Here is a 13,391-nt window from a genome sequence, read left to right as displayed (position 1 = left end):
ACCTGCTAGCTAATGATGTAAACTATAACCTGCTAGCTAATAATGTAAACTATAACCTGCTAGCCAAGACTGTAAACTATAACCTGCTAGCCAAGAATGTAAACTATAACCTGCTAGCCAAGACTATAAACTATAACCTGCTGGCCAAGACTGTAAACTATAACCTGCTAGTCAAGAATGTAAACTATAACCTGCTAGCCAAGACTGTAAACTATAACCTGCTAGCTAATAATGTAAACTATAACCTTCTAGCCAAGAATGTAAACTATAACCTGCTAGCTAATGATGTAAACTATAACCTGCTAGCTAATAATGTAAACTATAACCTGCTAGCCAAGACTGTAAACTATAACCTGCTAGTCAAGAATGTAAACTATAACCTGCTAGCCAAGAATGTAAACTATAACCTGCTAGCTAATAATGTACAACAATTCTTCTCAACTCTCTTAAATTATGGGATGGATTTAAGGGTAACTGCACTTTTTGGGGAATGTTGTCTATCGTTCACAATCATTATGAAAGACGAGAGGACGGATGAATTTATTTGATGCATTGTAAATAATAAATATACGCGATACAAAGTCTGCTTACAACGGAGCCAATGGGAGGTCCTCTATACCGCCCATAAAACTGTGACTTCAATATTAACCAACTATTAGTGACATTGTTACTATAAGCTAATGCAGACAAACTACAAACCCCAAAAGTAGTGAAGTTGTCACGTTGTGGAAATGGTAAATAAAAAGAGAATGCATGTGTGATGTATCATGTTGTATGCATGCATGTGTGATGTATCGTGTTGTATGCATGCATGTGTGATGTATCATGTTGTATGCATGCATGTGTGATGTATCGTGTTGTATGCATGCATGTGTGATGTATCATGTTGTATGCATGCATGTGTGATGTATCATGTTGTATGCATGCATGTGTGATGTATCATGTTGCATGCATGCATGTGTGATGTATCATGTTGTATGCATGCATGTGTGATGTATCATGTTGTATGCATGCATGTGTGATGTATCATGTTGTATGCATGCATGTGTGATGTATCATGTTGTATGCATGCATGTGTGATGTATCATGTTGTATGCATGCATGTGTGATGTATCATGTTGTATGCATGCATGTGTGATGTATCATGTTGTATGCATGCATGTTCCAAACAAGCACAAAGCACAAATAAGGTGAGTACGCTGGCATAGAAGATAACCTCCTCATCACTTTAAGGACTGAGTGCATTCACCTAAGCTGTAAGAGTTGGCTTTAAAAAAAAACAATCCAAAAAAAAAAAAGGCTCACTGATGCCGTGTAGCTGTTTTTGGCTGGTTGCGTGGAGACGGAGCACCAGGTGATGCATCAGCCAGGTGATGCCAGGTGATGCCAGGTGATGCATCAGCCAGTGGCAGGAAGCCAGAAGCAGATAGAAGCGTCAAGGTTGGTGTGCTTGATGGATGCAAGTGTGGCCCCGAGCTCTAAATCATGTTTACTGCCCGTGCTCCCCAAAACCTCCTGTGCACTGATCATATCTCATCAGCAAGCTGAGATATCACATTGCCGTCTCATTCGTCTTCCTCAAACTGATTTACAAGCACAGCTGCCAACTGTTGGCTCTTTGCAATCCCGGGAGATTCCCTTCAAAAGTGCAATTATGACCTTGACATGCACAGCATTTCACCTTCTGACAACCAACGTCCTCTGCAGTTGACATCGGGCTTTTGCATAACACCACAGAAATACCCTAAAGCAGGGGGATCACAGTCATTTTAGCTCAGGGGCCACAAAGCAGGGGGATCACAGTCATTTTAGCTCAGGGGCCACATGGAGGAACATCTATCCCCAAGTGGGCTGGACTATCAAAATCATGGCATTACAACTACAAAATAAAGACAACTTCGGATTGTTTTCTTCTTCTTACTTTGGCCAAAAATAGAATAAACACATTCTGAAAATATTACAACAAAAATATAGAAAAAGTGGTAAAGTTCAGATCCATGAAGGAAAGAAGAAAGTGTTGTTATGTTTATAACTGAATATATTTACATATGCTTACACATTTGTTTTCTTTTGTATTATTTTTCTTTTTATGAATGAAGTAACATTTATGACAACCTTTTTCCAGAACACAATATACAGGTAAAAGCCAGTAAATTAGAATATTTTGAAAAACTTGATTTATTTCAGTAATTGCATTCAAAAGGTGTAACTTGTACATTATATTTATTCATTGCACACAGACTGATGCATTCAAATGTTTATTTCATTTAATTTTGATGATTTGAAGTGGCAACAAATGAAAATCCAAAATTCCGTGTGTCACAAAATTAGAATATTACTTAAGGCTAATACAAAAAAGGGATTTTTAGAAATGTTGGCCAACTGAAAAGTATGAAAATGAAAAATATGAGCATGTACAATACTCAATACTTGGTTGGAGCTCCTTTTGCCTCAATTACTGCGTTAATGCGGCGTGGCATGGAGTCGATGAGTTTCTGGCACTGCTCAGGTGTTATGAGAGCCCAGGTTGCTCTGATAGTGGCCTTCAACTCTTCTGCGTTTTTGGGTCTGGCATTCTGCATCTTCCTTTTCACAATACCCCACAGATTTTCTATGGGGCTAAGGTCAGGGGAGTTGGCGGGCCAATTTAGAAAAGAAATACCATGGTCTGTAAACCAGGCACGGGTAGATTTTGCGCTGTGTGCAGGCGCCAAGTCCTGTTGGAACTTGAAATCTCCATCTCCATAGAGCAGGTCAGCAGCAGGAAGCATGAAGTGCTCTAAAACTTGCTGGTAGACGGCTGCGTTGACCCTGGATCTCAGGAAACAGAGTGGACCGACACCAGCAGATGACATGGCACCCCAAACCATCACCCAACCATGCAAATTTTGCATTTCCTTTGGAAATCGAGGTCCCAGAGTCTGGAGGAAGACAGGAAAGGCACAGGATCCACGTTGCCTGAAGTCTAGTGTAAAGTTTCCACCATCAGTGATGGTTTGGGGTGCCATGTCATCTGCTGGTGGAAGATGCAGAATGCCAGACCCAAAAATGCAGAAGCGTTGAAGGCCACTATCAGAGCAACCTGGGCTCTCATAACACCTGAGCAGTGCCAGAAACTCATGGACTCCATGCCACGCCGCATTAACGCAGTAATTGAGGCAAAAGGAGCTCCAACCAAGTATTGAGTATTGTACATGCTCATATTTTTCATTTTCATACTTTTCAGTTGGCCAACATTTCTAAAAATCCCTTTTTTGTATTAGCCTTAAGTAATATTCTAATTTTGTGACACACGGAATTTTGGATTTTCATTTGTTGCCACTTCAAATCATCAAAATTAAATGAAATAAACATTTGAATGCATCAGTCTGTGTGCAATGAATAAATATAATGTACAAGTTACACCTTTTGAAAGCAATTACTGAAATAAATCAAGTTTTTCAAAATATTCTAATTTACTGGCTTTTACCTGTAGAATGTGAGATATAACAGGATAATGTAGAACACAATATAGAATGTGAGATAAATCAGGATAAGGTAGAACTCAATAGAGAATGTGAGATATAACAGGATAGTGTAAAACACAATATAAAATGTGAGATACAACAGGATAGTGTAGAACACAATATAGAATGTGAGATATAACAGGATAATGTACAACACATAGAATGTGAGATATAACAGGATAATGTACAACACAATATAGAATGTGAGATATAACAGGATAATGCATACATTTATCATTTGTTTTCAAAATGCTTACAAAAACGTGTGACCCCAAAAATGTACTGTTGGACCCCATCAAGTCATAAAAATGACAGACAGGAATCCTGTTTGTCATTTTTGACAGTAACCTATTTTTTAATAATGTGATGAATGTGACTAAGTTGTTGCTTTCGTTTCTTTACCTCACCTGCAGTCAGTAGTCATTTCTTCAACTTCTTGACTTTTAGTAGTGGTGTTCCTCAAGGGTCCGTTTTAAGTCCTGCTTTATTTCATCATTTTGGACAAGCGGTGGCTCCGGAGTTCAGTTCAAACTTGTGTTGTGCAGCAGATTCTTAAACACGTCATCCAGGTGAACTTTGACTAGCTTATTTTGCAGAAGGTCCTTGAAAACCACGGAGCTCTCCTGTCACTCAGACAAAATAAACGGCGCTCTAAGACAATTGTGACTTGACATCAGAGATTCTGACAACTTTCTTTTTAAAAAGCATTTTATTACATGTTATTTATTTATGAGGACATTTGTGTCGCAAGTCTTCACCAGAAGTGTTTTGGCAGCAGAAGTCACTCCTGTTAGAGCATTTCCAGTAGAAGGGAAGGCATGCATGCACAATGCAAGTGCACGACGTTGGCTGAAGCTTAACATGGCAGCTTTTCAAAGAGGGAGGTCCAAACTTACCACCCTCAGTGGGATACAATTCCTACATTTCCATTGTGTACATGTTCTGTGACAGAGACATTGTGTACATGTTCTGTGACAGAGACTTTGTGTACATGTTCTGAGACAGAGACTTTGTGTACATGTTCTGAGACATTGTGTACATGGTCCGAGACAAAGACTTTGTGTACATTTTCTGAGACAGAGACATTGTGTACATGTTCTGAGACAGAGACTTTGTGTACATGTTCCGAGACAGAGACATTGTGTACATGTTCTGAGACATTGTGTACATGGTCCGAGACAGAGACTTTGTGTACATTTTCTGAGACAGAGACATTGTGTACATGTTCTGAGACTTTGTGTACATGTTCTGAGACAGAGACATTGTGTACATGTTCTGAGACATTGTGTACATGTTCTGAGACAGAGACATTGTGTACATGTTCTGAGACAGAGACATTGTGTACATGTTCTGAGACAGAGACATTGTGTACATGTTCTGAGACAGAGACATTGTGTACATGTTCTGAGACATTGTGTACATGTTCCGAGACAGAGACTTTGTGTACATGTTCTGAGACAGAGACATTGTGTACATGTTCTGAGACTTTGTGTACATGTTCTGAGACAGAGACATTGTGTACATGTTCTGAGACAGAGACATTGTGTACATGTTCTGAGACAGAGACATTGTGTACATGTTCTGAGACAGAGACTTTGTGTACATGTTCTGAGACAGAGACATTGTGTACATGTTCTGAGACAGAGACATTGTGTACATGTTCTGAGACAGAGACTTTGTGTACATGTTCTGAGACAGAGCCTCCCTCAAACATTGAGTTCCACTGATATGCATGACTTACTATGAAAAAGCATGTTTACAAAAATAGAAAATACATTGTGTATTTTCTATTGCTAGTTAAGACATGAAATGAGGGGAATTAAAGGTGTAAAAAAACAGCCCTACAGATTATATTCAAGAATGGCTCAAACGCATTCCTGGAAAAAAATCTATTATGGTCATAAAAATAAGAGTAGAGTGTAAATATATTTTCATATTTATATTTTCCTGGCTGTATTTACAAGAATAGTTGTGGTGATATTTGGTCTGTGAAGCACAATAAAAAGGCAGTTCTTGAGTCTCCTGTCCTACGTTGCTAAGTGAGACCCTTTTCTGACCCTGGGAACCAAAAGAGAAGCGCCCCACAAACAAGAAGTCCACGGTCCCACAAAGCTCCCATCTCATGGAGCAGCAGCGGTCCTCAGCTTCATCTCTGGGAATGTAAGAAAGGCTGGACCATTCTGAGGAATTGTCAAAGTTTGCCCGCATGGAGATGAGCTGTCAGCGTTTCTTAATGGCCGCCACCATTGAATGGGGAGGGAGTTTGGGCAGGCAGGGCTCCTCAGCACCTGCGTCGTGGGAGAAGACCGAGTCCTCGCCTGAAGAGCAAGTGGAGCTGCGGGTGTCGGGGTAGTTGGGGGAGTATTGATCCAAGGGCACGGACAGCTCCAAGTACTCCTGCGTGCACACAAAACATCATTTAGATAGCAAACAAACATGGCTCACCTGGAATGAGGACAACACGCACCTGGTTGGATGTCATGGCCAGGCAGCGGTCCAAGTCCTCCACCAGCTGCTTGAACGTTGGCCTGTGGGAGGGAACGGCGTTCCAGCAGTCCCTCATCATCATGTACCTGCGCCAAGGACAACACTTGTCAAGCATTTCACCAACACACTTCAAGTCAACGTCTCTGGGAATAATATATACAGGTAAAAGCCAGTAAATTAGAATATTTTGAAAAACTTGATTTATTTCAGTAATTGCATTCAAAAGGTGTAACTTGTACATTATATTTATTCATTGCACACAGACTGATGCATTCAAATGTTTATTTCATTTAATTTTGATGATTTGAAGTGGCAACAAAGGAAAATCCAAAATTCCGTGTGTCACAAAATTAGAATATTACTTAAGGCTAATACAAAAAAGGGATTTTTAGAAATGTTGGCCAACTGAAAAGTATGAAAATGAAAAATATGAGCATGTACAATACTCAATACTTGGTTGGAGCTCCTTTTGCCTCAATTACTGCGTTAATGCGGCGTGGCATGGAATCGATGAGTTTCTGGCACTGCTCAGGTGTTATGAGAGCCCAGGTTGCTCTGATAGTGGCCTTCAACTCTTCTGCGTTTTTGGGTCTGGCATTCTGCATCTTCCTTTTCACAATACCCCACAGATTTTCTATGGGGCTAAGGTCAGGGGAGTTGGCGGGCCAATTTAGAACAGAAATACCATGGTCCGTAAACCAGGCACGGGTAGATTTTGCGCTGTGTGCAGGCGCCAAGTCCTGTTGGAACTTGAAATCTCCATCTCCATAGAGCAGGTCAGCAGCAGGAAGCATGAAGTGCTCTAAAACTTGCTGGTAGACGGCTGCGTTGACCCTGGATCTCAGGAAACAGAGTGGACCGACACCAGCAGATGACATGGCACCCCAAACCATCACCCAACCATGCAAATTTTGCATTTCCTTTGGAAATCGAGGTCCCAGACTCTGGAGGAAGACAGGAGAGGCACAGGATCCACGTTGCCTGAAGTCTAGTGTAAAGTTTCCACCATCAGTGATGGTTTGGGGTGCCATGTCATCTGCTGGTGTCGGTCCACTCTGTTTCCTGAGATCCAGGGTCAACGCAGCCGTCTACCAGCAAGTTTTAGAGCACTTCATGCTTCCTGCTGCTGACCTGCTCTATGGAGATGGAGATTTCAAGTTCCAACAGGACTTGGCGCCTGCACACAGCGCAAAATCGACCCGTGCCTGGTTTACGGACCATGGTATTTCTGTTCTAAATTGGCCCGCCAACTCCCCTGACCTTAGCCCCATAGAAAATCTGTGGGGTATTGTGAAAAGGAAGATGCAGAATGCCAGACCCAAAAACGCAGAAGAGTTGAAGGCCACTATCAGAGCAACCTGGGCTCTCATAACACCTGAGCAGTGCCAGAAACTCATCGACTCCATGCCACGCCGCATTAACGCAGTAATTGAGGCAAAAGGAGCTCCAACCAAGTATTGAGTATTGTACATGCTCATATTTTTCATTTTCATACTTTTCAGTTGGCCAACATTTCTAAAAATCCCTTTTTTGTATTAGCCTTAAGTAATATTCTAATTTTGTGACACACGGAATTTTGGATTTTCATTTGTTGCCACTTCAAATCATCAAAATTAAATGAAATAAACATTTGAATGCATCAGTCTGTGTGCAATGAATAAATATAATGTACAAGTTACACCTTTTGAATGCAATTACTGAAATAAATCAAGTTTTTCAAAATATTCTAATTTACTGGCTTTTACCTGTATATATACACACATACATTATATATATATATACACACATACATTATATATACATACACACATACATTATATATATATATATATATATATATATATATATATATATATATATATATATATATATATATATATATATATATGTCTTAATATATATATATATATATATATATATATATATATATATATATATATATATATATATATATATATATATATATATATATATATATATATATATATCGCCCGACCCCCAGCCAAACTTGTTTAACCTAATGCGGCCCTCGAGTCAACAAGTTTGGGGACCCCTGGTTTATGTTGACAAACACGGTTGACCGTGTATGTCGACGTTGACTTAAGCGGCCACTTTGTAGTAATCAGAAGAAGACTGGGAGCTGGAACTTGATGACTTGGTGGACAGACTGGATGTTGACATAAGTGGGATCAATTTAAGCAGGTTCCACGCCACTAAAAAAGAAAGAGTGATAGACGACCACAAGGTATCCCACAGCTCAGCCTTTGATAGTTTTTGTGAATGTGTAATATTCCAACAACACACTCAGGCTCACATGATATCATCTAAAAAAGTTCAACTATATTTGAAGAAAAAATGTCAATGCAAAATATTAGCTAGCAACTAAACATTGTGGCTAGTGGCTATGCATCAAATAATACATCAAAGCTAATGGCGTTATTATATTACATACTTAAGACAATTAGAAAATAAATGAGGTAGGACTCACACAAAAATAGAACACTTTAGTGGTGTTTAAAAAAAAAAAAGAGGTAAAAAATTGTCAGTGCTATATTAATCTATGATTGAGTTTGTGTGTGTTTTAGCTGACAGACATGTTCACGTAGCTAGTCATTATTTCAGTATTCCAGTAATCTATTAGTTTGGTCAACTAACTGCAAAGTGGAGAGAAAAAAGACACTTCATAGCCTCGATGTGTATTTCATGGAGAATAGTTGAGCAATGTTTCTGCTAGACATAACCTTCATTCTTTATTTGAGATAATAATGAACATGGAATAGCACTTTTAACATTGATAGAAATAACATGTTCTCAGCTGCACTATATCTGTTGCAATAGCCAGGCGCTCCCAATTTCATCAATTGTATACTTGCATTAAAGCCATTAAATCTATCAATTAATGGATTTAATGTATTCATTTGTGCAGCCCTATATAGGGTGAATACAAGGACCATGCCATGTTTATTCTATCGGACCTTCCATAGTTTGACACTTTTCATCATTATCTGGATCCTCACAAAGATGCAATAGCTAACTAAATAACTATCTTACTAAGAAGCCAACAAACTAAATAACTATCTTACTAAGAAGCCAACTAACTCACAGAGATGCAATAGCTAACTAAATAACTATCTTACTAAGAAGCTAACTACCGTATTTTCCGCACCATTAGCCGCACCTAAAAACCACAAATTTACTCAAAAGCTGACAGTGCGGTTTTTAATCCGGTGCGCTTTATATATGGATTAATATTAAGATTCATTTTCATAAAGTTTCGATCTCGCAACTTAGGTAAACAGCCGCCATCTTTTTTCCCGGTAGAACAGGAAGCGCTTCTTCTTCTACGCAAGCAACCGCCAAGGTAAGCACCCGCCCCCATAGAACAGGAAGCGCTTCTTCTTCTACTGTAAGCAACCACCCGCCCCCGGAAGAAGAAGAAAAAACGCGCGGATATCACCGTACGTTTCATTTCCTGTTTACATCTGTAAAGACCACAAAATGGCTCCTACTAAGCGACAAGGATCCGGTTCATGAAAAGACGCAATCTCTCCATCCGCACACGGATTACTACCGTATTTCACAGCAACTGATATTCCTGTGAACCGCACTGTGGATACAACGGGAGCACGTACGGTGAATATTCGCACCACAGGGAATGAGAAGTCATCCTTCACTGTGGTTCTAGCTTGCCATGCTAATGGCCAGAAACTTCCACCCATGGTGATATTCAAAAGGAAGACCTTGCCAAAAGAGACCTTTCCAGCCGGCGTCATCATAAAAGCTAACTCGAAGGGATGGATGAAGAAAAGATGAGCGAGTGGTTAAGGTAAGTTTAAGTTTACGCGAAGAGGCCGGGTGGCTTTTTTCACGCAGCTCTGTCCATGTTGATATACGTATGTTTGTGATTGTACATTTGCGTACATTTTGGGAGTGAACAGAGTTGTTAGAACGCTGGTTTTTAATATATTATTAAAGTTTGACTGACCTATCTGACTGTTTTTTTGACATTCCTTTAGCGCAGTTAGATGCGGCTTACAACACGGGGCGGCTTATAGGTGGACAAAGTTTTGAAATATGCCGTTCATTGAAGGCGCGGCTTATAACCCAGGGCGCCTTATGGTGCGGAAAATACGGTAACTCACAAAGATGCAATAGCTGACTAAATAACTATCTTACTAAGAAGCCAACTAACTCACAAAGATGCAATAGTTAAAAGGGAACATTATCACAAATTCAGAAGGGTTAAAACTATTAAAAATCAGTTCCCAGTGGCTTATTTTATTTTTCGAAAAAAAATTCCAAATTGTACCCATCACGCAATATCCCTAAAAAAAGCTTCAAAGTGCCTGATTTTAACCACCAGTCCATTTTCCTGTGACGTCACATAGTGAAGCCAACACAAACAAACATGGCGCATAGAACAGCAAGCTATAGCGACATTAGCTCGGATTCAGACTCGGATTTCAGCGGCTTAAGCGATTCAACAGATTACGCATGTATTGAAACGGATGGTTGTAGTGTGGAGGCAGGTAGCCAAAACCAAATTGAAGAAGAAACTGAAGCTATTGAGCCATATCGGTTTGAACCCTATGCAAGCCAAACCCACGAAAACGACACGACAGCCAGCGACACGGGAGAAAGCGAGGACGAATTGGGCGATCGCCTTCTAACCAACGATTGGTATGTGTTTGTTTGGCATTAAAGGAAACTAACAACTATGAACTAGGTTTACAGCATATGAAATACATTTGGCAACAACATGCACTTTGAGAGTGCAGACAGCCCATTTCAGGCGTGCTAAGAACATATATTTTTCCACGATTTCAGCACTCAGGTTAACCATACCTAAATAGACACAAAATACTGCATTACACACGACTACCCCAATGTACTTGTATGATTGAAAAAAAAAAAAAGTTTTTAATCTAAATTATTGGTAAACACAGTTTATGTATAATAATTTACGTAAAACCGCGAGTAATGAATAAAGTTTTCATCAATTAATATATTCTGTAGACATACCCTCATCCGCTCTCTTTTCCTGAAAGCTGATCTGTCCAGTTTTGGAGTTGATGTCAGCATCTGCTTTGAGTGTCGCAGGATATCCACACATTCTTGCCATCTCTGTCGTAGCATAGCTTTCGTCGGTAAAGTGGATCGGAACAAACGACTGACCATTTCGTCGGCTTTCCCCACAGCCTCGTATTTTGAACAAATGTCGTCCAATTTCTTGCCACTTTGGCATCTTTGGGCCACTGGTGCAACTTGAATCCGTCCCTGTTTGTGTTGTTACACCCTCCGACAACACACCCACGAAAGTGAGAAAATGGCGGATTGCTTCCCGATGTGACGTCATCGCTCCGAGAGCGAATAATAGAAAGGCGTTTAATTCGCCAAAATTCACCCATTTAGAGTTCGGAAAGCGGTTAAAAAAATATATGGTCTTTTTTTCTGCAACATCAAGGTATATATTGACGCTTACATAGGTCTGGTGATAATGTTCCCCTTTAACTCAATAACTATCTTACTAAGAAGCCAACTAACTAAAACACTATCTTACTAAGAAGCCAACTACCGTATTTTCCGCACTATTAGCCGCACCTAAAAACCACAAATTTACTCAAAAGCTGACAGTGCGCCTTATAACCCGGTGCGCTTTATATATGGATTAATATTAAGATTCATTTTCATAAAGTTTAGGTCTCGCAACTACGGTAAACAGCCGCCATCTTTTTTCCCCGTAGAAGAGGAAGTGCTTCTTCTTCTACGCAAGCAACCGCCAAGGTAAGCACCCGCCCCCATAGAACAGGAAGCGCTTCTTCTTCTACTGTAAGCAACCACCCGCCCGCGTAGAAGAAGAAGAAGAAGAAGCGCGCAGATATTACGTTTTATTTCCTTTGTGTGTTTACATCTGTAAAGACCACAAAATGGCTCCTACTAAGCGACAGGGATCCGGTTCATGAAAAGACGCAATCTCTCCATCCGCACACGGACTACTATTTCACAGCAACTGCCTAAAGACTTTCAAGAAAAGCTGGCTACTTTCCGTGCATATTGTAAAAACAAGATAGCTGAAAAAAAGATCCGGCCAGAGAACATTATCAACATGGACGAGGTTCCACTGACTTTTGATATTCCTGTGAACCGCACTGTGGATACAACGGGAGCACGTACGGTGAATATTCGCACCACAGGGAATGAGAAGTCGTCCTTCACTGTGGTTCTAGCTTGCCATGCTAATGGCCAGAAACTTCCACCCATGGTGATATTCAAAAGGAAGACCTTGCCAAAAGAGACCTTTCCAGCCGGCGTCATCATAAAAGCTAACTCGAAGGGATGGATGGATGAAGAAAAGATGAGCGAGTGGTTAAGGTAAGTTTACGCGAAGAGGCCGGGTGGCTTTTTTCACGCAGCTCCGTCCATGTTGATATACGACTCCATGCGTGCCCACATCACGCTGGTTTTTAATATATTATTAAAGTTTGACTAACCTATCTGACTGTTTTTTTGACATTCCTTTAGCGCAGTTAGATGTGGCTTATAACACGGGGCGGCTTATAGGTGGACAAAGTTTTGAAATATGCCGTTCATTGAAGGCGCGGCTTATAACCCAGGGCGCCTTATGGTGCGGAAAATACGGTAACTCACAAAGATGCAATAGTTAACTAAATAACTATCTTACTAAGAAGCCAACTAACTAAATAACTATCTTACTAAGAAGCCAACTAGCAATGGATGTAAGATGGCAGCCAACTGAACATGACATGATTGAGATCCTGTTAAGAGAATGTAGAGGTGAAGTTGAGGTGAAAAGGTGTCCTTACAGCTGGTGAGTGCAGGTGGTTGGTTTATCCATGCGGTGACCTTCCTTCAGCAGCTTGAACAGCTCTTCCACGGGTACACCGGGGTACGGAGAGCCTCCCAGGGTGAAGATTTCCCAAAGCAGCACCCCAAAGGACCAGCTGCAGACAATCACCGCAAAGGAAGCCGTTAAGTCTTTGGGTGGATACTTGGAGAGAAAGCGATGGTATGACACTCACACATCACTTTGGTGTGTGTAGATCCGATCAAACAGAGCTTCAGGAGCCATCCATTTGACTGGTAAGCGACCCTGTGGGGAAGATGCACTTAATATTGCTGATTATCTTCAAAAGTATTAGTCCCCAATTATATGCAAGCACGTACATTGGTGGTCTTCTTGTAGTAATCAATGTGGTGGATGTCTCTTGCCAGCCCAAAGTCTGCTATTTTCATCACATTGTCCTCAGTCACCAACACATTACGAGCAGCAAGATCTCTGTGGATGCACTGGACACAAGCACACATACAACTTTACTTTCTGTGGATGCACTGGACACAAGCACACATACAACTTCACTTTCTGTGGATGCACTGGAC

The 13,391-nt window shown here is 40.6% G+C and overlaps 1 protein-coding gene across 5 annotated transcripts in view; it reads right to left on the bottom strand.

Annotated features, from left to right (window-relative positions):
- Positions 1-4,747: 4,747 nt before the first annotated feature.
- The window catches only part of fgfr1a (fibroblast growth factor receptor 1a), a 60,574-nt gene continuing 51,930 nt past the window's right edge, over positions 4,748-13,391 (bottom strand). The window contains exons 15-19 of one of the 5 annotated variants that reach the window (XM_072914281.1): positions 13,179-13,301; positions 13,034-13,104; positions 12,818-12,955; positions 5,974-6,079; positions 4,748-5,903 (exon numbers count right to left, since the gene is read on the bottom strand). In XM_072914281.1, the coding sequence (XP_072770382.1) occupies positions 5,727-5,903; positions 5,974-6,079; positions 12,818-12,955; positions 13,034-13,104; positions 13,179-13,301 (615 nt within the window). In that variant the 3' untranslated portion in view covers positions 4,748-5,726. The remainder of the gene's footprint in view (positions 5,904-5,973; positions 6,080-12,817; positions 12,956-13,033; positions 13,105-13,178; positions 13,302-13,391) is intronic. The other 4 variants (XM_072914283.1, XM_061985833.2, XM_072914282.1 and 1 more) reach the window with 4 other exon arrangements.

This window comes from Nerophis lumbriciformis, linkage group LG12, assembly GCF_033978685.3.
Source record: "Nerophis lumbriciformis linkage group LG12, RoL_Nlum_v2.1, whole genome shotgun sequence".
Classification (NCBI taxonomy): Eukaryota; Metazoa; Chordata; class Actinopteri; order Syngnathiformes; family Syngnathidae; genus Nerophis; species Nerophis lumbriciformis.
Note: the sequence above shows the minus strand (reverse complement) of the source record. Positions and strands in the feature narration are given on the sequence as shown.